The sequence below is a fragment of the Lepidochelys kempii genome, chromosome 6 (genome assembly GCF_965140265.1).
Source record: "Lepidochelys kempii isolate rLepKem1 chromosome 6, rLepKem1.hap2, whole genome shotgun sequence".
Classification (NCBI taxonomy): domain Eukaryota; kingdom Metazoa; phylum Chordata; order Testudines; family Cheloniidae; genus Lepidochelys; species Lepidochelys kempii.
Genome location: NC_133261.1, coordinates 33,765,683 through 33,789,217, shown reverse-complemented (window position 1 = coordinate 33,789,217; position 23,535 = coordinate 33,765,683). Strand labels below are relative to the sequence as shown.

At 42.7% G+C, this 23,535-nt stretch overlaps 1 protein-coding gene and 1 pseudogene across 1 annotated transcript in view; one reads left to right on the top strand and one right to left on the bottom strand.

Annotated features, from left to right (window-relative positions):
* The first annotated feature begins 5,650 nt into the window (after positions 1-5,650).
* Positions 5,651-6,195, top strand: LOC140913828 (triosephosphate isomerase pseudogene; annotated as a pseudogene).
* Positions 6,196-10,727: 4,532 nt separating this feature from the next.
* Positions 10,728-23,535, bottom strand: part of RRAS2 (RAS related 2) — a 78,325-nt gene continuing 65,517 nt past the window's right edge. The window contains exons 5-6 of the mRNA XM_073347461.1: positions 15,347-15,465; positions 10,728-12,175 (exon numbers count right to left, since the gene is read on the bottom strand). Of these exons, the coding sequence (XP_073203562.1) occupies positions 12,088-12,175; positions 15,347-15,465 (207 nt within the window). The 3' untranslated portion in view covers positions 10,728-12,087. The remainder of the gene's footprint in view (positions 12,176-15,346; positions 15,466-23,535) is intronic.

The window sequence follows — 23,535 nt, the reverse complement described above, 5'->3', positions numbered from 1 at the left end:
CTTCAGTAATTCCTCCTGGGAGGTCAGGAGAGCCAAAACTCTCACATCCTTTCCTTTTGCTGAGTTCTTGAAAGCAGACAAGTTGTCTGAGGCCATAGTATGTGTCAGTAACATGATCACAGCAGCAAGATGAAGGGGACAGTTAATGAAACATGTCCACAGTTGTAACAACCCAGTGACCTGGCTTTGCCATTGGTTGGTTTCTCATTATAGCAGCTGGAATATTAACAGCAGTGCATTTTCATTCTGCAGAGAGGAAAGTTTACCCAAATGTCACATGGTCTATATGAGTTGTGGGCTTGGATGATATTCAACCTGGCTGTGACTTAACCTAGATAAAACAGACAAGGTTGATGGACTGAGGGAAAACAGTCAAAAGAGTTGGTAAAAGTTATTCCGGCACTCCAATGGAATGAACATGACTTATTTGTGAAACAAGTGCACAACTGAGGTGCATCAGTTCCTGGGTTCCTTCTGGATGACTAGGAGAATTGGAAAAAAAATCTGGGAAGAAGTGTTACTTTGAGTGCCACAATTCTTCATGCCTGTCTCGTCACCTCAACATTTGATTACAGGAATGCACTTGACATGGGGATACCCTCATTGCAATCATTTAGAAACTAAACGCAGCATACAGATGCTCATCTATTAAGCAGTTTCACACCAGGATCACATTATACCATCACTCTGGTATTCACATTGGCAGCCAGGACATGCAGAATTCAAGGTGCTGGTTTTAACCTATGAAGCTCTAAACAGTTTGAGACTGGGTACTTGAAGTGACCTACTCTATCCGTAGGCAACACTGGAGCAGATGAGATTATCGGAGGTGCTCACACTGGAGCTCCCCTTCATTTAAAAGGCAAGAAAGCTACTGGCACATCGTTCTCATAGAGTCCCCAGCTTTGGAAGTCACTCCTGACTTGGTCCTTCAGATTCTCTGTGTTGCAAAACTCATTTCCCCTCCGCAATTCCTCCTGCCCTTGGATTTGGGGATGGAGTAGTTTGAGGGTTGGAAAGGTTTTATTTCACTATTATTTCCTTTTGGTAGGTCATTCTCTCAGAGTGGGATGAGCTGTCAAGTCCAAGATATTTGAAAGCTTTGTATAAAGGTAGCAAAAGTGAACCTCAGGAGCAAGGGAATAGTACAGTTCTGAGTGAGCGAGCAAGCAAGCAGATCGGAATGGAGGAAAGCGCTAAGGATACACCATGTTTGGCATTTTAAAAAGGAGCAATTCTTTAAATTTAAAATTTAAAACATTGAAAAGATCTTATGACATACTAGCAGCACATGCCATTCACTTTTGTTTTAAACGTAGCAGCAAGAGTTACATTAAGGAGCAGAAACTCTAAGAAACTGGTTGAGAACTGAATTTTATTCCTTGTTCAAAATAAATAGGATCCTTTCATCAAACAGTGGTAAACACAAAACAGAGATCTTTCCCCTCCCCCCCCCCCCACTAGGACAATATTATCTGTGACCCTGAGGCAAATATGATCACATCAAGTGAAAAGAATGCAAATCCCCTCAATAAAACTTAGCTAATCTCTCAATGATGATTTACATGGGCATCTACTGTATCGGCATTTCTATTGCACCGGAGCTAGGTTATACATTCATTGGGATAGGGACTGTCTTTAGTGTTTATAAAACTACTAGTAGTTGTTATGTACCACCATAAAAGTATTCACTTTGGATGCCACAAGCCTTCTGGCAAAGTGCAGGGAAACCTCCTAAACATTTAGCAACCTGAAAAGCAACTGGGAAAGTATTTCACTTTAAAAAAAAAGAAAGAAAAGCACTTACCTTTTTAGAACATATCTTAATTTGCAGTTTTTATTGTAGATTGTAAGCTTCCATTGAGCATCCTGGGGTACATAGATGACTGCTGTTCACATGGATTTTTTTTTTAATAGACCTATTAGTCTGTCAGATAAATCATTTGGCAGAAAAAGTCATTGTTAGAGGCTATATTCTTTAAGCGAAAATGGAACCATTTGAGAACAAAAGGATGCCATGTTGCCATCTCAATGATTTCTCCGATAATACAGATGCACACCAAGACTAACTTCAGAATTTGTCGAGCAATCTTAAAATCACAGCACCTATTGATCAGCCTAGCTATTCAAGGAAGAAACATAAGCTTGTAAAGACATTATTCAATAGAAAACTAGTTAGTTTTCAGTTAAATAATGCAGTTAATCTCTGATTTACGTTTGCATTGAAATAGCTAGACAGAGGCATTTATGACAACCCTTGTTGGAAATACAGTTCAGATGTTTTTTCAGAAACAGTTGTCAATTGGGTGCCTTATTTTTTGACCAACTTAAAACATCAAGCTGCTGATTTTCATATGAGTGGAGCATGCACAATTCCCAAGACTAACTGGAGTCATACAAGCTTAGCACCTCTAAACATTAGGCTCTTTGAGCCCCAAGCTGAACACCCATAACTTGAGACATCTCTCACCAGCAACCTTTGAAAGATTTGGCTATAGTGTCTCAATTTCTCAGTATTATACTGTCACTACTTCATTTGCTAATCACTCCAAATGTTAGTGTTATTCAAATTTGCTAGTGAAAGAGCTATCCAAACCTGGGAGCTTCTTTCCTAATGCACTTATTTCAAACATCTCATATCCATAAGGTGCTAACTGGAATTATAAATCTTTACTTGGAACTTCAAGATCACATCTGAATTCAGAAGTCATCAATATGAGGGTTAAATTGTTCTCTCCATGACCTATTGTTTTAAGGCACATCATTTTTAAGCCCTGGGGTAATCCTTTTTGCTTTTGATTTCCAACGTTCAGTACTTTCCAATTCCCATCTAACTGTTCTTGTTTATAAAAAAGGTTGTTCTGCTTCTGCAGCAGTTTATCAAACACTATTTCCAGCTGTTCTTACATCAGTGATAAAACTTATATTTACGTAGCACCTTTTATGCAGGATCCAAAAAAAAAAAAATCACTTAATTAGATTTAGAAACTAACTTGATCTTGAAAACATTAAAGCAGGTGTGTAACTTTAAGCATTTGAGTAGTTCTGTTGAAGTCAACAGGACAACCTAAATGGTTGAAGTTACACCAGTGCCTAAGGGTTTGGAGGAATGGGGCCTTCGTGTCCAAACGAGAAACCTTAACTCAAAAAAAGAAAAGGAGTACTAGTGCCACCTTAGAGACTAACAAATTTGAGCGTAAGCTTTCGTGAGCTACAGCTCACTTCATTGGATGCACTCACTGCATGCATCCGATGAAGTGAGCCGTAGCTCACGAAAGCTCATGCTCAGATAAATTGGTTAGTCTCTAAGGTGCCACAAGTCCTCCTTTTCTTTTTGCGAATACAGACTAACACGGCCGCTACTCTGAAACTTAACTCAAAAGTAGCCCCACAGACTTCCATGGAAGTTGACAAAAGGCCATTGGTCAGCCCCTACAGACAGAAATCACTTCACCCACCCGTGGCACAGCACAGCAGCTGTTTAACAGTGCGCGCGCACCCAAACCCTCCATACGGCAGTTTCAGACTGGAAGTGAAGAATACTCGCCCAGTTAAAACTACAGGGTACACTTAGGTGGGCTGAAACCTAGTATCCCAGGTCAAATTTGTTCGGGACACCGAAGTTAACTCATCTGCTCTTTTGGAAAAAAAAGTGAAATGGATAATCTGACCCTTCCTCCCCCCCAAATAGTAAAATCCTTTAAGTTCTCAGTTTGTCTAGCAACAAAATGCCCTCAAATATCACACTCTAAGAAGCAGAGAGGCATATCACGTGCTGAAACTACCACCATGACTTCTTACAGAGGTCGGATTTTCCCTGGTGGTTTCCCATCCGGGCCTTATTACTTAGTTTATGACATCTGACAGGATCACAGCCCAAAATGGCTTAGAATGCTATTGACACAGTTGCCCTTTGACGAGGGCTATAATTAGCAGCTAGATTGCTTTGTGAATTTTCCATATATTTGCCTAAACAAGGGGAAGAAACCGAAGGAAAATATTTAGTTTTGTAAAAGGGTCTCAAGATAAAGGGTAAAGAAAGTAAACACAAATGACTTCAGAGATGCTTTAAACATCTTTGTATGCCTAGCAATAGTGACATCCAGTGGTTGTCAATATAACAGTCACAAGCATATTCAGTATTTCAGGATATTGCAATACAATACCTACTATTAGGACATGAATTAAATCAGTTCTCATGCATTGTCTAAGTGAAAATCACAAGACTAAGTCGGTCTGATAAAGGAATCGTCCTGCTAAAAGTATTACAAGAAAATTTAACAGCATTGAAACAAGTAAATCTATTTTGAGCACTTCCGTGTAGTGTATGTATTCAAAGTTGGTGTTTTTGTACCAGACCATTTTTCTATTTATAGACCGTAACTGCATTTTAGCAAGATAAAAGCTTCTTCTCTTGTTCCCGTAGAGAGCTATGCAAAAAGATTAGGAGACAAATTCCCATTCTATCGTGGCTCTGCCACTGACTTACTTTGAAGTGTTGGGTAAATTAAGATCTCTGCTTTAAATTTCTTCATCTGAAATCATCTTCTCCGGAGGTGTTTTGAGAATTAGGTAAGTTGTTTGTAAAGTGCTTTGAGGGAAAGTACTTAGTACAATTATCAATGGTTATAAAATTACTAGATACCTACTTCCCAGATGATCTAAGGCTTGGAATTAGCCCCTCACCTTTGAGGTATCTGGCTGGTAACACGCTCCCTTCCCCTAACAAAGGGAGAGATTCATTTAGTTCTGCAGTGAACTCTCTGACATGGAATATTGTTGAAGGGAATAGCTGCATCCTCTCCTCTATATGCAAGACCTCGAGACTTCTGCACATATTGGGCAGGCCTGTCTGTGGAGTAGCAAACAACTGCATCCATGAGATCTGAATCAAACACTAAAGTATTTTATCATAACGTTCTGGCACCAGACTTTCTGTGCAATAGAAATGTTGTGTTTGCTTACTGTTCCTCCCAAACTTTATGTTCTTCCTCTTTCCTTAATTTACTCCACGGCTCCTATTCCATGGCTACCCGTTCAGTTTTAGTTTAGTTTCTCCCTTTCTCCGTCTAAAACAGCCATGCCCTCCTCCATTTCCCCAATCTGACTAGGCCTCACTGTCACTCATATTGGGAATAGGAATGGGTCCTGATTTCTCCTCCATCCTGCTGCTCCTTCCTCTCACTTTTTCCCTTTATTATCTCTTCCAGTTTTCCCCCCACTTACTGCGAACTCTTCCCTTTTCTGAATTCACTTCACACCTACCCGCTCCCCAAGCATGTTCCTGCTTGGAGTCTATCATTTCAAAAATCGGCTGATCTGAAAATATTCAGAGGGGGGGGCAGGAGGATCTACTGGCTAGTTATTCTCACTGCAGGAGCCCTAATGAAAGGTCATACTAAAGCTTGCTCATGATTTTAACACCAGAAGGGACAATTATGATCCCTGTTCCAACCTAGCACAAATCATAGAACTAAGATAGAACCCAGTTTCTAGTCTGAATTTGTCTAACTTCAGCTTCCAGCTATTGGATCTGGTTATGCTTTTGTCTGCTAAAGTAAAGAGCCTTTTACTATGAGAAATTTTCTCCATCTAGGTACTTAGACTGATCAAATTGCCTCTTAGACCCTTCAGAAGCTTGATGCAAAGATTGCGGTTGCAGCACAAAACTGTTATAAGGTGCCAAAGGGAGCTTTCACACGAGAGATCAGCCCAGCAATGATAAAGGACATAAGAGCCACCTGGGTGATCCTGGGCCACTCAGAGCGAAGACATGTTTTTGGGGAGTCTGATGAGCTGATTGGGCAGAAGGTGGCCCATGCCCTGGCTGAAGATCTTGGTGTCATCACCTGCATTGGAGAGAAACTGGATGAGAGAGAAGCTGGCATCACAGAGAAGGTGGTTTTTGAACAGACCAAAGTGATTGCCGATAACATGAAGGACTGGAGCAAGATGGTTCTTGCCTATGAGCCAGTTTGGGCTATTGGAACTGGTAAAACTGCAACTCCCCAGCAGGCTCCAGAGGGTCATGAGAAGCTGAGGGGATGGCTACAAAGGCATGTGTCTGAAACTGTCACTCGGTTCATCTATGGAGGTTCAGTCACTGGTGGCACCTGCAAGGAACTGGCCTCCCAGCGTAACAGACTGCTTCCTCGTTGGCAGCGCCTCCCTCAAGCCTGAATTCCTGGACATCAACGCAAAACACTGAACCGATCCATAGAGCCCAAAAGGGAAAACCATCATGGAGGTGAAAGAAGGAGAAGAAACTATAAGGAAGCTCACCCCTTGCCCCCTCACCCATGACTCCTCTCCCCCCATTCACCATAACTGTTAGTCTTGCTAACTGCTGTCACCCTGCTGGATTCTGATCGGCAGAGCACCTTTTCCCAGAAACAGGGTTTTATTAGTCTCCACCTCTTGCCTGCCCTCCCTCTCTCTTAAGTGGGCAAAACTCAGGGTAGGCTTGTGGGTGGGTCTGGCTGGCTGTGCCCATGTGCCTGGTAGACCAATCAGAGTCCACAGCATGTCTCTCCCTCCCTCCCACCCATCTTCCTCTGCAGTGCTGCAATAAGGCGGTCACTTGGGCTGGGGAGAAGAGAGGAGGAAAGGCTGCCTCTTGCACCAGGCAGCCTCTGGTTTGACCAGCTGGGAGGGAGTGCCTGGCAGCAGACATCCCTGTGAGACATTGTAGCTTTTCCGTGTCCCTTAACCAACAGTGAATAGAAATAAACGTGGCACGGGGGGGCGGGGGGGGACAACCTTCCCCCTGTTAAGGTAAAGGTTAGGTTGAATATAAGGCAGGTTTCTGAATCTTTTCAACCAACATTCCTGCTAAAGAGCAGTAAGAAATGCAGACAACTGCTGCAGTAGAGCTCTTTTACGGACAGTAGTTTACCTCATGTGCTTATTTCAACATGGAAACAAACCAGGATTTCTAAAAAGCTTTAATTGCTCCACATAAGGGAGAAGGAATCTTGTTATAGTAAATTGTGACTAAAGCTTTATAAATCTTCGAATGCAGCCACGTGGAAAAATGATGGCAGAAGACTAATCATTAAAGTGGGTATGTTTTAGATCCAATCCAGACTAAATCAGTCCATCTAACCCAGGGAAGCTATGCAGCAGTTCATAGGTGCATACTCCTTCCTGCAGCATATCCGCCATTTAATGCTGCTGACAGGCATTTTATGGCAACTAATCTCAAGAGGATAGTCAGCGGGGTGCACTTATGTAGTTGCTTAGGGTGCCCCTCTCATTGTCTTGGGAGACTGGCAATGAAACCAGGGGAAACTTAAGCAAAGGTCAAGCTGCAAGGACTGAATCTCCTTGAATAGCAGAACCAGTATTCTGAAGCATAGGAAGGCAGAAGCAAGAACCATTAGTCCAAAAGGAACCACCCCAGTTAAAATGGCAATCAAGGAAAGGAGTAGCCTGACAAAATTCCTCAGTCACAGATTTATTTTTGGCCTATCCTTTAAATTGACACCTTAATCTAGGCTACAGCTAGTCCACCAAGGCTCCATGCAGGGTCTTAGTACAGCTCTGTTCTTAGGGGGCAAGAGTGATAGATTGAAAAGGCAGAGGAAAGAACATCCATTCCATTCCTTTGCACAGCTCTGCAACGCCTCATCACAGTGTGTTATTTTTAGAGCAGAAAGGTTAGCTTGCTGCAGAGCTAGGATCCAGAGCACAGCCAGCTGCCAACACACTGTGGGGGATATAGTCCTTAAGGAAGATCTAAAAAATACAAACCACCACAGCAACTCCCTCCTGTGTGGGCAAGTTCACAGAAATCCATAACAGTTGGTTCTACTTAACTTTTCATATCATGCCCCATACTATAATATGAGCACCTTGCAGAATCGAGTTAAAGAAGGTGGCCAACATTTCTCAGACAGGGTTTCTTCACCATGCACCCCCTACCCGAGGAGAAAAAACACCACACCTGTAGATTATTATTAGCACAAAAACTGGTGTCTGTAGTTCTTAAGCAAGGCAAGGTAAAAAGTGCATTTCACATTCGGACCACAGCATACTGAGGTTTGGGGTATGTATGAGTTCCTGTGGGAGAGCAACGCTCCACAGTTTCAGGCACGCCTCAGAGAAAGCACCACTCCCTATGCAGACAAGCTTTGCCCTTGTGGTAAAAATTCCACAATGCTTCCCATTGCTCCAGCATTCCAGTGTTCTAGAAAAGCAATGACTTCACAGAGGTTGAGCTCCTAAAGGGAGAGGCAGTATCCTAAGGACAGGCCATTCAGTGCTTTGAAAAGAAGAAACCAGACCTTGAGTTTAACAAGGATGGAGAAAGAATAAAATTATTCAGATGGCCCAGCAAAACTCCCAAATCATGGACTGGCTTGATAATCTGTGAGTATGTCTCCTGGAATAGAGGGGACCGAGATAGAAAAAGCAAACTTTTTGAAGTGTTTCCCTCTGTCCACTTCTGCCTTGCTGGAGTTTAATTTCAGGATGCTCTACCTCATTTATGTCCTGATCTCAGCCAAATGCTAGAAAAAGTGGGCAACAGTGGTTATCAGCTGTGAACAACATACCTGTATATTAATGACATTTGAATTCGTGAAGTCAACCACAAGGAAGGGTTCAAACCATTTTAGAAAGCCTTTCCTTGAGCTCACCATCCCCTAGGTTGGGAAGTGTAGCATTATTCCATTATCAACTACATTGAATTCTAGAGAGAAACCCAGGAGGTGGCCACTTATCCCTGGATAATTTGGTCACTGCCAGTCGACTTTTTATATACTTTATGCATCACTTTATTAGACAATTACTTTCTATTTGAAAATCATTTACATTTGAACTCTTGGTATCACACCGGGGATTATGAAATAGATAGTGCAAGATGATGAACCAGTCACTGGTGTATTTAAGGCACAGTCCCTTCTGCCCTATGGTAAGTCTACACAACACGAGCAGCGATTCCACACCTCTTTGGCCCCAGGTAACCAACTTGCTTTTCTTGCTGAACAGCAGCACAAAAGCTGCTCCATTTCTCTGCCACCGCATTACTTGTATGAACAGATAAAGGCTCGTTGGGCACTGTGCTTGCGAACAAGTGGACAGAAACTGCCATTATGAATTAAACTGTTAGATGAAGTACAGAAGTCCTACATCCTGGCTCCTTCAGTGGAATATGTGAACCCTTCTCAATACTAAATTATGCAGTAACATGCATATAGGAAGATTTCACTTCCCCATCCTCCTCCCTGTAGGTAGTGGATGGCTTACATTCTGAAGCTTGAATGTTGGTCTAGGTACTGTGGTACAGAGTGTGCCGCCATAGAAGATTCTGGGAGCCCCAGCAGTGTTCACCTTATTACAGCTGAGTTGAAACATAACTACTATGCTGTAACAGACTCAACAGGTTACCAGGCTCCATTCAACGGTGGCAAAAAAAGAAGGCTCTGTGTGTGTGAAAGAAATAGCATAGAGTTCTTATGCTCTCTCTCTCTCTGACAGGCATGCTAAAAACAGCCCGATCTGAAAGAGCATCTTCTCTTTACTTTAGAGGTTAATTTACCAAATAGTGAAGACCTCACATCTCAAAAAAGTGATTAAAAAAGAAGAATCATGCAGCTTTAACTTTTTAAAAATTGTGCACAAGTCTGGCTACTTAGTCACACTAAGTTGAAAGTTTCCAGAGAACTTAATTTGAAGCTTATAAACAGGACTGCCATTGGGGAGGGGGGCGGCACAATTGCCCAGGGGCCCAGGTGATTTAAAAGGGCCCAGGGGACCCTGGCTGCCACCACGGCCATGGTAGCAGCAGTGGCCAGGGAGCCCCAGTCTCTTTTAAATTGCCCAGGCAAGCCGCAGGGCAACTAGGTGCACAAGACCACTCTGGGCCCCATGCTTTGGGGGGCCCCCGCGGTCCTGTGACTAATTTTTCACTTCTGCCCTGGGCCCTGCCCCCCCTACGGACAGCCCTGGCCCTGGGGCCCGGAATTTCTGTCAGCAGGCCTGCTTATGAACATAATGCAATACCTTACATTTAAGGCCTTCCCCTAATCCCAAGTGCTTTACACATCTGAGAAATAAAAACCCACAGTCTTTGCTAAAGGCCATCATTTCTTAGACTTGGAGAATGTAATACATCTGCCAAACATTCCACAGAGTTTTTATTTCAAATTTTCTATATGTTACTCAAATAATGACTGAGTGCCCACTGATAACGTTTTACAGACATCATGTAAAATATGTTAAGTCATTTCTCAGAAAAATAACCATGGTGTGCATGCAGAGTCAGTGAGCCAACTTAAGCTTCCTACTGCAACTTAATTTCCTCTACTATAAACGTTTCCTAGCATCACTCCTAGTATTAACCTGGCTTGTTACACAAAACCTAGTTGTCTTCAAGATTCTATTACCAGAGCAGAATTATAGAATTTTTTTTATTGGCAGAGCAATCAACAATTAGCATATGCCAAAACATAGCCAAGTACAAGAAGTTTATTTTGAGTGATCTATTTTATGAACTATCATTCTGTAGTCCTCTGGTGTCAGCCTCTGGTCACAGCGTCAGTTGAATCAGGAAGCCATTTCCACTTAGATCCTTGAAGTCCATTCACATTATAGGCCAAATTTCAGGCTGAAAATATTTAAAAGTTTGCCTGTATTGTCCTATCCCCCTTCCAGCTATTGTTAACCCTTCAACCGAAGGAGAGATTCAGTTTTTAAAAGAAACAAAGGTGCAATGTGCTTACCTCTTGATAATGGTTAGATCATCTTTAATTCTAGCACCTCAAGTTATACAAAGGTATGCTTAATAACCAAACTTCATAGAACTGTTGGACACATTCAATAAGGTGACAACTGTGCAATACCACTCAGTATTTCAGAATCAGGGAATATACTCTTGAATTGTTTAAACACAATCCACAGAACTCAAAATTCAAAAACCATCCACAGTTAAACTAAACAGTCATTTAAAAGTCTTACAGTTTAATATAGTTCACATAATGGTCAGTCTTTTATAAGGGATACTAAACATTACTTGAAAGCATGCCAAACTTTACTTTTTATAGGAAAGTCGGGCAGGCACATGATTGGCCATTGCTGGGTACAAACAGAACAGTAAGGAGAAGTTCTACCACAGTTCAGCATATCTCGCATTATTTTGACAGTTAAACGTGAACCGTGAGAATTAAATATTCATCTTTACATATACACAAGTTATGCTGTGAAAGCATATTTGCTTACAAACATATAAAAATACTTGTTAACTAGTTTGATAAGAAAATAATGTATAAAAGTATATAGCAAAAACATTTAATCATCTGACATTGGAAAGATCAAATCCATCTTTTTATATTACATGAAACAAAAACAGCTACAATTTTAGTTTTCTTGAATCCCTTACCCAGAAATACATCAAAGGAAGACATGAATTTTTCCCCCCAACAATGATGTGAAATTTTTCTAATAAACTGAAATGGCTAGTCCAGAATGAGCCCAGGTATTTGACCACATTATAATAGTAGTAATAATCCTGTAGCTACTCTGGATCCGTGAAATAAATACAGTAAGTAGACTTTTTGGCCACTGGAAAAAAAAGCTGAAGCATAAACAAGAGCTGAAACATTTTTGCTGACAAAGAAATTCAGTGTTGATTTCTTAAGGCTAGCTGAACTCTAATTTAACTGAAGGGCAAAAAGCCAATACACGTTTTTATTAAATACACTTTACACTTTGATTGCAGGTCTCCTTAATAGTAGCTAATGAAATGTCAGAAGTGAAAAATAAATTAATTAACATAAGACAACTTTTATGCTTCACTTGAACACCTTGTCCTCTAAGGTTTTGTTTCATCACCTCAAGGTGCACACTCTTAAAGGGAGGAAAAAATAGAAACTGATCTTAAAGAAGCAGCCTTAGTGTTTTGCTTTGAAGTCTGCCCTGAGATGACTGAGTCGTCTTCTAGGACTGTATTCAGCCAGCCTCTAGGACTAAGGCTATTTTGGTGGCCATTTATAGGACATGGCACAAAAGGCTAGACATACCCAAAGTGATGCAAAATGGTGGAAAGAAAAATTAATCTGGCAGTTGATAGCTTGATTCATGGGATTCTTAGAAAATGACACAATGACAGCCTTTCTTGTCTTTCTCTTTCCGTGTTGGTTCTGGTGAAGGAGGGCACTCTTGTTCTTGAAATTTTCTAAAAAAAATGAAAGTTCAGTTCATATATTTCTAACTCAAATCCGCTATATTTTAGCATGTTTATTTATGATGCTTTTCCTCTGGCAAAATTAGTCTTAACCACCATTACCTATGTTGACTAGACAAGTTCCAGGATTTTCAGATTATTTGTACTGCCGCAGCACCTAGAGACTGTGTGCTAGGTACTGTACAAACATAAAATAAGAATCCCTGTCCAGAGATATTACAAATACGGCTGGTAAATACTATTAGGCATACTTACTATATCAGTTCATGTCAGACCCAGCAAGGTTTTCAGGTAAGGTTATACTGCTACCCTTCTGGGCATGCTCAGAGGTAAAAATGGGTGTTGTGCCCGTAACCAACTACAATGGGCCTATATTTGTACCTCAATGTTAACAGCTTAAATAACCATTTATTGTGGATAAAGCTTTAAGATGTTGTCACTCTGCAAACCATATCTTACAGACATTCCCCCAAACCCTGTTCTTTCCAGGGGCATAAGCAATAATATTTTTCATAATAGCTGATCAACATAATCATAATTCATGCCTGGTTCTAGAAGCTACATCAACAAGTATTAAAAATCAAACTTCTTAGTTAGCTCTTCTTACAATGCTTCTAATAACATGGGCTTTCCTTTAACCAAAAGGGAAATTCCATGAAACAGAGTAAGTTGCTGTGATGCAATTTAAATGGTTCAAAATGGGTTACTTACAGCCAGCTTGACTGATATAGCAACAAGTTTAGTTCTGAAGTTATTCAACATCCAAGTGATGACATAACTCACCCTCTTTGGAGCAGTGAAATGGTACTTGAAAACAAAGATGTCTATTTAAAATTGAAATCAAATTTGAATTATAATTTAAGGAATAAAGAGGAAAATCCTGATGGTAGAGGATGAATGAAGGCTCTATAATTTTACTCTTTTCTGCCAAAAAGGAAAGGATAATCTGTGATAGCTCTTGAAAATATATAACTTGTCTCTGGCCTATGACCACCCTATAAACCAGATTTTTAAAAATGGTGTTTATGCTACCTGAATAACTACAGCAAGATCCTACTCTGATGGGGCTTTGCCTCAAAACCAAAACTGTATCACCCTCATGACTAATAAGACAAGAAGAATATGTCCGCTGGGAAAAAAGTTAGCACCCTTTGGCTAGGCTATGGGATTTTCGGTAGAACAGGTAGGCACTTCCTGAAGTGCCAAAGCAGTATTTCTATCGTGAATATAACATTTATTTTTCCAGTTTCACCCAGAGGGTAAGTGCAAGTGCAATGGGAGCTTCAATTTACTACTGAGACCCATGTCAGTGATAGCTACTAAAAAAATCTACTAGGGAAGAATTGGGTCAGTTATTGACAGATTCTGGAAGGCAGGATGCCATCAAAGGAAGCAATTTCCTTCAATTGAAATTTTAAACCCTTTTCCAGAACTCCTCTCTATGCTGACAGAAGACACTACGAACCTGAGCCATCTTTTTCCATGTACTTATAGGAGGACATTACATAACACTCACCATAGTTATCCATGCTTTTGTGACGTCCTATTGGAATCACTGCATTGCACTCTACATGGAGCTTTCTTTGATACTCTAAAGCTTCAGAAAGCTAAGGTGGGGACTTTTTGCTTGCTTACCAGCTTTGGCCATAGGAAACAGGTATGTGGTCCAGGGTTTCACTGCCTTCCTAGTCACTTCTGGTTGTTATTCCAGGTACTGTTTTTTATTTAGGCCCATAGGCACAACCGCAGGGAAGGAAAAAGAGAATGCTCCTGCCCCACAAACACCCGCAACTTTGCCTGCCCTAATGGAGTTTAAAATGCACAGCTTCCCCTCCCCTCCTTTCCCTAAAACATGACACCCTGCAGCTGCTTCTTCCTCAATTCTTTCTTTAGACCAAACCACTCTCAGTCTCCTCTTCCGAAGTCCTATTGGTGTTAGCCATCTCCTGTGGTACTGGAATCAGCAGTGATTCCTCCTCCTCCCCTGTAATGTATTCCTCACTGCTATGCTGAAGGGCACCAGCAATCACCGGGAGTTAAAGGTTGGAGGCTACAGTAGGGAGAGTGAAGGGGATGACAGGAGAGCGAGAAAGCCTGATGAGACCGGGAGGAAAGGTAGAAAGTGAATATCTGACTCAAAGCAAAAGCTCTCATGTGGTCAACAGGGGAAGGAAAGGAAGCTGCATGTGTGCGGTAATGAAGCAACATTTATGAAAAGCATGTGCATACACGCTCTGAAGTTTGCTTAGGGCCAGTCTTTTCCAACTACCCTGCCTCTTCCCCAATTTGCCTTTCTCCATACACAGAAAATTCTCCCTCCTGGTACATCCAACTCGCGCCCCCCCCCCCCACCGTGGTGACACTAACAGAAGCCAGCAAGATCGTTTTTGCCATCAGTCTCTATATCTGAAAAACCTACAAAGTGGAAGGAAAAGTGTTCAGTAAAACCCCTCATATTGGTCTAACAGGCTCTGTTCAAGGATTATGTAATTTGACTATCCACTCAGTCTTTTGAATGGGAGAAAAAGGGAGATATTTTACCAAGGAAGTTCAACAACTTCCAAGAGGCATTTAGTTTTACCATTGATTAAGCTATTTTTTATACATGAGATTAGAACTTGTTGGATAAGTACATACCCAGTTTCTAGGTATGCACTTTCTTTTTGGACTTCTTGCTGTGTTAAAGAGGTGCTAACACTATAGGATTCACCTGCCAGACAGGAGCAGCAAATAAGGGAGTTTTACAAGGCAGTTCTCTAGGTGAAGGAGGAATAACTACATAATCCTTAGTCTGTTGGTTTGTTTTGTTGTATGCTTTTTACACAAAGCCAATATTTAGTTGCTGAATACCGGCTACACTGTTTAAGCATGAGCAGATTTCATTGACTGTATGTTCAATACCTAGCACCAGAAATCTTGAGGGATTAAGGGAAAAAGTTCTCCTCTCAAACCCATGTGGCTGATACCCATTCAAATATTCTGCTTTCCTAACATGCAGATTTCCCACATGGTCAGCAGAGAGTCAGTCAACATTTGCAATGCAGTTGTGCAAGCAGAATTTGCCCCGATTATCCCTTATTGTATTTTCTCTCCCAGACAGCAGTTTGTTATCTGTTAAAGCTCACGAGTTCTTTAAGTTTCCTCAGAACACTGTTGACCTACCTTATGACTCTGACGAGTTCATGAAAGGCTTGGTCTACATTCAATCGTATTTTTGCTGAGGCTTCCATATACGTTACTTTAAGCTGTCGTGCTAATTGCTGGCCTTCCTCTTGTGTTACCTGAAATCAAAAGCAATCATTAAGAATAAGCTCCAAGCATTCCACTGGACATAGCCTGATTTGTGTACACACTACACAGTGAGCACTGTGTCTATGAAAAAATACATAGCTGTTTCCCTAAATATTGCATATGAATCACTTTAACTGCTAGATATATTCAACTACTGAATCCCTCAGGGATAAAGTCAAACATGTGTTGAGTATAACTTCTCTAGCATGGTATTTAAAAAAATAAAGCTACCCACCAAAAATACAAAATTGTAAGAATTTAAAATGCAAGTTAACATTTTTTTTAAATGTAGAGAAGAGCATTCAAAAGAGTCAGAAAGCTCTGTCCATATGCCGTCTTCAAACCATTTCCCATTATATTAAATGCTTTTCAAATTCTGTGTAACTGCTCATATGACCAGGTTTTCCTCCTTAAATAGGAAAGCCTGAGTACAATGATCCCTGCTCAGACGAACAATTACAATCTTCTGGATAACCCAGTAGTATCCACCATGCTGTCAATTCTGGTAAAACCCATTCTTTTCCCCAGCCCAGCCAAACCTGAACAGTACATTAGCATCACTTAGGTTTTGCGGTAGTAAAGCAAAATAAATAATGAAGTTTGCTACGAACCAAAACTACGAAGACTCAAAAGTCAAATAGCTGCTGCTAGATAAGAACCAAGTGTGCAAGATATTACGGCACGGCTGCTTAGAAATATAGCTTGAACTCTAGGAGACAATGAGAGGTGGGTACACAGTGCTACAGAAATACCTATAAGACCATTGAGTAGCTTTGCCCCGATACGATGGTACAAGTTCCAGTGAAAAAATATTCTAACAGCAATACACAACGCAGCCTGAAGTGCTCATCTGTGACAAGCAGACCCTGAATAGTAAGCTGGCTGACATGCCTTCTGCGCTGGAATCATTTGATGCTAAACAAGCTGCCATCCATCACTGATTCAATTAATACACCATATTGATAATTTTTAAAGGAATACATAACAGAGAAGATGACAAAGCCAGTGGGTGCCAAGACGCAGCCTTCCTTCATACCAGTATCAATACTAAAACTCAGATGACCTCATTTCAATACTGGATGGCTGCCTTCATTCCCTCATGGAACTCCTTGAATAGGAAGAGCACTTTTTGTGGACAGTCAGTTTTCAACAGGATCTTACAGATGCCATTCCTGCTAACTGTCAAAGGCTCTGGACAACACAGATCACTTCTATCTCAGCTCAATTCTTACTAGCTCACTTAATCTTGATAGGGAACTTGATGCTAGAATCAGCAAAGCTTCTGTTACCTTTGTGTTCAGGGTTAGCAAATATGTGAGGTAAGTTTGCCAAAGGTGTCTGTTTATTCAGGCTTGTGTCCTTAGTACCCTCCTATACAGTTGTGAAAGCTGGGTTACATAACCCAAGCAGGAGTGGAGATTGAACAGTTTCCACCTCTGCTGTCTTAGAAAAATCCTTGGAGTTACTTGGACCAACGGATCACCAATAATGATATCATTGAGAGAACCAGCCTACACTCCATGCAGACTACGCTGGATATTTGCGGGCTTCGCTGCTTGGGACACGAGGAACGCATGCCTCAAGGTAATGTGCTGCAGGCTGTGGTTTATGGCCAACCTAAGAACTGCCCACAACACAAAGGAAGGCCAAAGGTCTAATACAGCAACAAGGTGAATGAACCAAGGCCTCAAGATATTCAGCATTTCCACTGACAACTAGGAAAATCCTGCCCAAAATCATTCCGTTTGGAGAAGCTGGGTTAAAAAGAGCCATCAGAGAGCTCAGCAGGCAAGTCAGGAAGTAGAGTATGCTTCAAATTCTATCTGGTGAGGGGACTTGTGGCCACTGTGGGAAGGTTTGCCACTTGCATCAGGCTCTTTTCCCATACCATTGCTAAGCCCCTTTGATGGACTGACTTTGTCACATCTCCTTTCATCTGCCAAGATGCTGGATGGCCACATAGGGAGAAAAGAGCAGATTTTTAGTGGTAAAGACAAAGAAGAAACAGATCTTGGCAAAACACTGGCTACAAAGGAAGAGTCAAAGATTACACCTTGGTCTGACTGGAAGAATAACCGGTGTCAATGACAAGAGAGGTGCAAGAGGACAGAGGTCGAGGGAAAAGATAAGTGTAGTTTAGGAGAGATTTTATTGGATGTCCAGCTGCAATCTCAAAGAGGCAGACAGAGATAAGACACTAGACAGAGGAGGGGAAGGGCAGGGATAAAGAGGTAGACTTGTGGGTGGTCAGCAGATAGTATGACACAAATTAAGAATAAAAATACTTCTTACGTAAGTTATATCAGTTAATGTGAAGAGAGGTACCAAGGAGTTCAGAGGCTGGAATAGGAAAGGGGAGATGCTTTTTATAGATTTTAAGGCCTTTCTGACCTGCTGTATAACAGGCAGAGTTCCTACCAGTAATTCCTGCACTGAACCTATACTTCTGATTGTAGCTCTAAAAGACAGATTCTAAAAGATTCTTTCTAAAAGATACACTGTAGCTCAGTGTATCTTTTAGAAAGACCTAATCTGGATTTATAGATTTCAAGTGATGGAGAATCTACCACATCCCTTGGTTAATTACCATCAGTGTTAAAAATGTGCACCTTATTTCTAGAGAGTTAATATGTCTAGCTTCAGCTTCCAGCCATTGGATCTTGTTATGCCTTTGTCTGCTAAAGTAAACAGATCCTTATTAGCAGATCCTTTTCCTTATGTAGGCATTTATAGACAACCAAGTCAACCCTTATCCTTCATTTGGATACGTTAAATAGATTGCAATTCTCAAGTCTCTCTCTGCCCTGGTCTGCACTAGGACTTTAGGTCGAATTTAGCAGCGTTAAATCGATGTAAACCTGCACCCGTCCACACGATGAAGCCCTTTATTTCGACTTAAAGGGCTCTTAAAATAGATTTCCTTACTCCACCCCTGACAAGTGGATTAGCGCTTAAATCGGCCTTGCCGGGTCGAATTTGGGGTACTGTAGACGCAGTTCGACGGTATTGGCCTCCGGGAGCTATCCCAGAGTGCTCCATTGTGACCGCTCTGGACAGCGCTCTCAACTCAGATGCACTGGCCAGGTAGACAGGAAAAGAACTGCGAACTTTTGAATCTCATTTACTGTTTGGCCAGCATGGCAAGCTGCAGGTGACCATGCAGAGCTCATCAGCAGAGGTGACCATGATGGAGTCCCAGAAACGCAAAAGAGCTCCAGCATGGACCGGACGGGAGGTATGGGATCTGATCGCTGTATGGGGAGAGGAATCCATGCTATCAGAACTCTGTTCCAGTTTTTGAAATGCCAAAACCTTTGTCAAAATCTCCCAGGGCATGAAGGACAGAGGCCATAACAGGGACCCGAAGCAGTGCCGCGTGAAACTTAAGGAGCTGAGGCAAGCCTACCAGAAAACCAGAGAGGCTAACGGCCGCTCCGTGTCAGAGCCCCAAACATGCCGCTTCTATGATGAGCTGCATGCCATTTTAGGGGGTTCAGCCACCACAACCCCAGCCGTGTTTGTTTGACTCCTTCAATGGAGATGGAGACAACACGGAAACAGGTTTTGGGGACGAAGAAGATGATGATGAGGTTGTAGATAGCTCACAACAAGCAAGCGGAGAAACCGGTTTTCCCGACAGCCAGGAACTGTTTCTCACCCTGGACCTGGAGCCAGTACCCCCCGAACCCACCCAAGGCTGCCTCCTGGACCCGGCAGGCGGAGAAGGGACCTCAGGTGAGTGTACCTTTTAAAATACTATACATGGTTTAAAAGCAAGCATGTAAAAGGATTACTTTGCCCTGGCATTTGCGGCTCTCCTGGATGTACTCTCACAGCCTTTGCAAAAGGTTTCTGGGGAGGGCAGCCTTATTGCGTCCTTCATGGTAGGACACTTTACCACTTCAGGCCAATAACACGTACTCGGGAATCATTGTACAACAAAGCATTGCAGTGTATGTTTGCTGGCATTCAAACAACATCCGTTCTTTATCTCTGTGTTATCCTCAGGAGAGTGAGATATCATTCATGGTCACCTGGTTGAAATAGGGTGCTTTTCTTCAGGGGACACTCAGAGGAGCCCGTTCCTGCTGGGCTGTTTGCCTGCGGCTGAACAGAAATGTTCCCCGCTGTTAGCCACGGGGACAGGGGAGGGTTGAGGGGGTAGCCACGCGGTGGGGGGAGGCAAAATGTGAGCACGTGCTTTCGTTACAAGGTATGTATGTAATGTTAACAGCAAGGTTTACCCTGAAAGACTGTAGCCACTGTTTTATAAAATGTGTCTTTTTAAATACCGCTGTCCCTTTTTTCCTCCACCAGCTGCATGTGTTTCAATGATCACAGGATCTTCTTCCCAGAGGCTAGCGAAGAAAAAAAACGCACTCGTGATGAAATGTTCTCTGAGCTCATGCTGTCCTCCCACACTGACAGAGCACAAACGAATGCGTGGAGGCAAATAATGTCTGAGTGCAGGAAAGCACAGAATGACTGGGAGGAGAGGTGGCGGGCTGAAGACAGGGCTGAAGTTCAAATGTGGTGGCAGCGTGATGAGAGGAGGCAAGATTCAATGCGGAGGCTGCTGGAGGACCAAACCAGTATGCTCCAGTGTATGGTTGAGCTGCAGCAAAGGCAGCTGGAGCACAAACTGCCACTACAGCCCCTGTGTAACCAACCGCCCTCCTCCCCAAGTTCCATAGCCTCCACACCCAGACACCCAAGAATGTGGTGGGGGGGGCCACCGGCCAACCAGCCACTCCACCACAGAGGATTGCCCAAAAAAAGAAGGCATTCAATAAATTTTAAAGTTGTAAACTTTTTAAGTGCTGTGTAGCATTTTCCTTCCCTCCTCCACCACCCCTCCTGGGCTACCTTGGTAGTCATCCCCCTATTTGTGTGATGAATGAATAAAGAATGCATGACTGTGAAGCAACGATGACTATTGCCTCTGCAAGTGGTGATCGAAGGGAGAAGGGGAGGGTGGTTAGCTTACAGGGAAGTAGAGTGAACCAAGGGGCGGGGGGTTTCGTCAAGGAGAAACAAAGAACTTTCACACCGTAGCCTGGCCAGTCATGAAACTGGTTTTCAAAGCTTCTCTGATACGTACCGCGCCCTCCTGTGCTCTTCTAACCGCCCTGGTGTCTGGCTGCGCATAACCAGCAGCCAGGCGATTTGCATCAACCTCCCACCCGCCATAAACGTCTCCCCCTTACTCTCACAGATATTGTGGAGTGCACAGCAAGCAGTAATAACAGTGGGAATATTGGTTTCGCTGAGGTCTAAGAGAGTCAGTAAACTGTGCCAGCGTGCCTTTGAACGTCCAAATGCACATTCTACCACCATTCTGCACTTGTCAGGAGCTGTTCAACTACAGGCTGAGCTACTGTCCAGGCTGCCTGTGTATGGCTTCATGAGCCATGGCATTAAGGGGTAGGCTGGGTCCCCAAGGATAACGATAGGCATTTCAACACCCCCAACAGTTATTTTCTGGTCTGGGAATAAAGTCCCTTCCTGCAGCTTTTGAAACAGACCAGAGTTCCTGAAGATGCGAGCGTCATGTACCTTTCCCGGCCATCCCACGTTGATGTTGGTGAAACGTCCCTTGTGATCCACCAGAGCTTGCAGCACTATTGAAAAGTACCCCTTGCGGTTTATGTACTCGGTGGCTTGGTGCTCCGGTGCCAAGATAGGGATATGGGTTCCGTCTATGGCCCCACCAGTTAGGGAATCCCATTGCAGCAAAGCCATCCACTATGACCTGCACATTTCCCAGGGTCACTACCCTTGATATCAGCAGATCTTTGATTGCGTGGGCTACTTGCATCACAGCAGCCCCCACAGTAGATTTGCCTACTCCAAATTGATTCCCAACTGATCGGTAGCTGTCTGGCGTTGCAAGCTTCCACAGGGCTATCGCCACTCGCTTCTCAACTGTGAGGGCTGCTCTCATCTTGGTATTCATGCACTTCAGGGCAGGGGAAAGCAAGTCACAAAGTTCCATGAATGTGCCCTTACGCATGCGAAAGTTTCGCAGCCACTGGGAATTGTCCCAGACCTGCAACACTATGCGGTCCCACCAGTCTGTGCTTGTTTCCCGAGCCCAGAATCGGCGTTCCACAGCACGAACCTGCCCCATTAGCACCATGATACATGCATTGGCAGGGCCCATGCTTTCAGAGAAATCTGTGTCCATGTCCTGATCACTCACGTGACCGCGCTGATGTCGCCTCCTCGCCCGGTATCGCTTTGCCAGGTTCTGGTGCTGCATATACTGCTGGATAATGCGTGTGGTGTTTAATATGCTCCTAATTGCCAAAGTGAGCTGAGTGGCTTCCATGCTTGCCTTGGTATGGCGTCCATACAGAAAAAAGGCACGGAACGATTGTCTGCCATTGCTCTGACGGAGGGAATGGTGACTGACAACATGGCTTACAGGGCTGGCTTACAGGGAATTAAAATCAACAAAGGGGATGGCTTTACATCAATGAGTATTTCAGGCAGGACTTCACAGAGGGTTCCAATAAGAAATGGTGCACCTAAGTAATTGTTCTTATTGGAACAAGCAGGTTGGTCTAGCCTCTGATTGATACATGGGCTAGATCCTCAGACATGACGATGACGGCTACCAGTCCTATTGCACCGTCTGCTGCCACAAGGCAATGGGTTACTGCTGCTGTGTAGCAATGCAGTACTGCGTCTGCCAGCACCCAGGAGACATACAGTAACAGTGAGCTGAGCGGGCTCCATGCTTGCCGTGGTATGGCGTCTACACAGGTAACTCAGGAAAAAAGGCACGACACGATTGTCTGCCCTTGCTTTCACAGAGGGAGGGAGGGAACGGGGGCCTGACTATATGTACCCAGAACCACCTGCGACAATGTTTTAGCCCCATCAGGCATTGGGATCTCAACCCAGAATTCCAATGGGCAGCGGAGACTGCGGGAACTGTGGGATAGCAACCCACAGCGCAATGGGTCTGGAAGTCGACTCTAGCCTCGGTACTGTGGAAGCACTCCGCCAAGTTAATGCACTTGAGCATTTTCTGTGGGGACACACACTTGAATATATAAAACCGATTTCTAAAAAACCAAATTCTATAAATTCGACCTAATTTCGTAGTGTAGACATACAGAAAAACTGTCTTACAGAGGGTATCATCAACTATTCTTGTAGCTCATTTCCAGTTTTTCCACATCCTTTTTTGAAGTATTGACAATAGGACTGAACGCTATCTCAGCAAGTCTTGCTATTATCTCTGTTTATGGCACAACCTCCCTACTTTAGTCAACCGGCCCATTTCTACACCCAAGGCTCATGTAAGTTCTCTTTGTCACTTTATCACATTGGGAGCGCATGTTTAGTGGGTTATACACCATGACCTCCAAGTCCTTTCCAGAGTCACTCCATCCTGTAAATGTAACCTACATTCTTTGTTACTAAATATAAATACAGCCAAGGCATGGTTTAAAAAAAAAAAAAATGTTTAAAGCAGCGCAGTTTACCAAGCAATCTTGACCACTCTGAGCAGTCTTTTACCATTCTACCAGTTTCGGTCTTCTTCACATTTTTTCTTTTTTAATCAGCAGTGACTTTATATTTTCTTCCGAACAATTCATAAAAATATATTTAATAGCAAAAACCACTTCCAATGTATGCCTCAATGTATGCCTTTTATAAACACTCCTCTGCCCTCTATTCCCCTTGGATATAAAAAGGATGAAACAGCGTGAGGCTCTCATCCTGAGCTTTTGCAGATATACCTACAATACTCTATTTTCCTCCATTGTAACTCAAATTGCTAACAATCCTGGGAAGATGTTAAAATTTAAATCTGCAATACAACGAGTGAATTGATGGGGTGAAAGTACCTGAAATAATTATGAAAGACAGGGCAGAAAAGCCTGTAGAAAATTAAGAAATGTAAAATCTTAATGAAAAAGGAAAAGTATACCAAGAAGATGGTGACTAAGTTTGCTCTAGGGGATATAATAAGATGACATTAAAAATATCCTGCATATTTAATTAAATTTAATTAAAAGGCTAAAATTTGCACAAAACACTTAAAC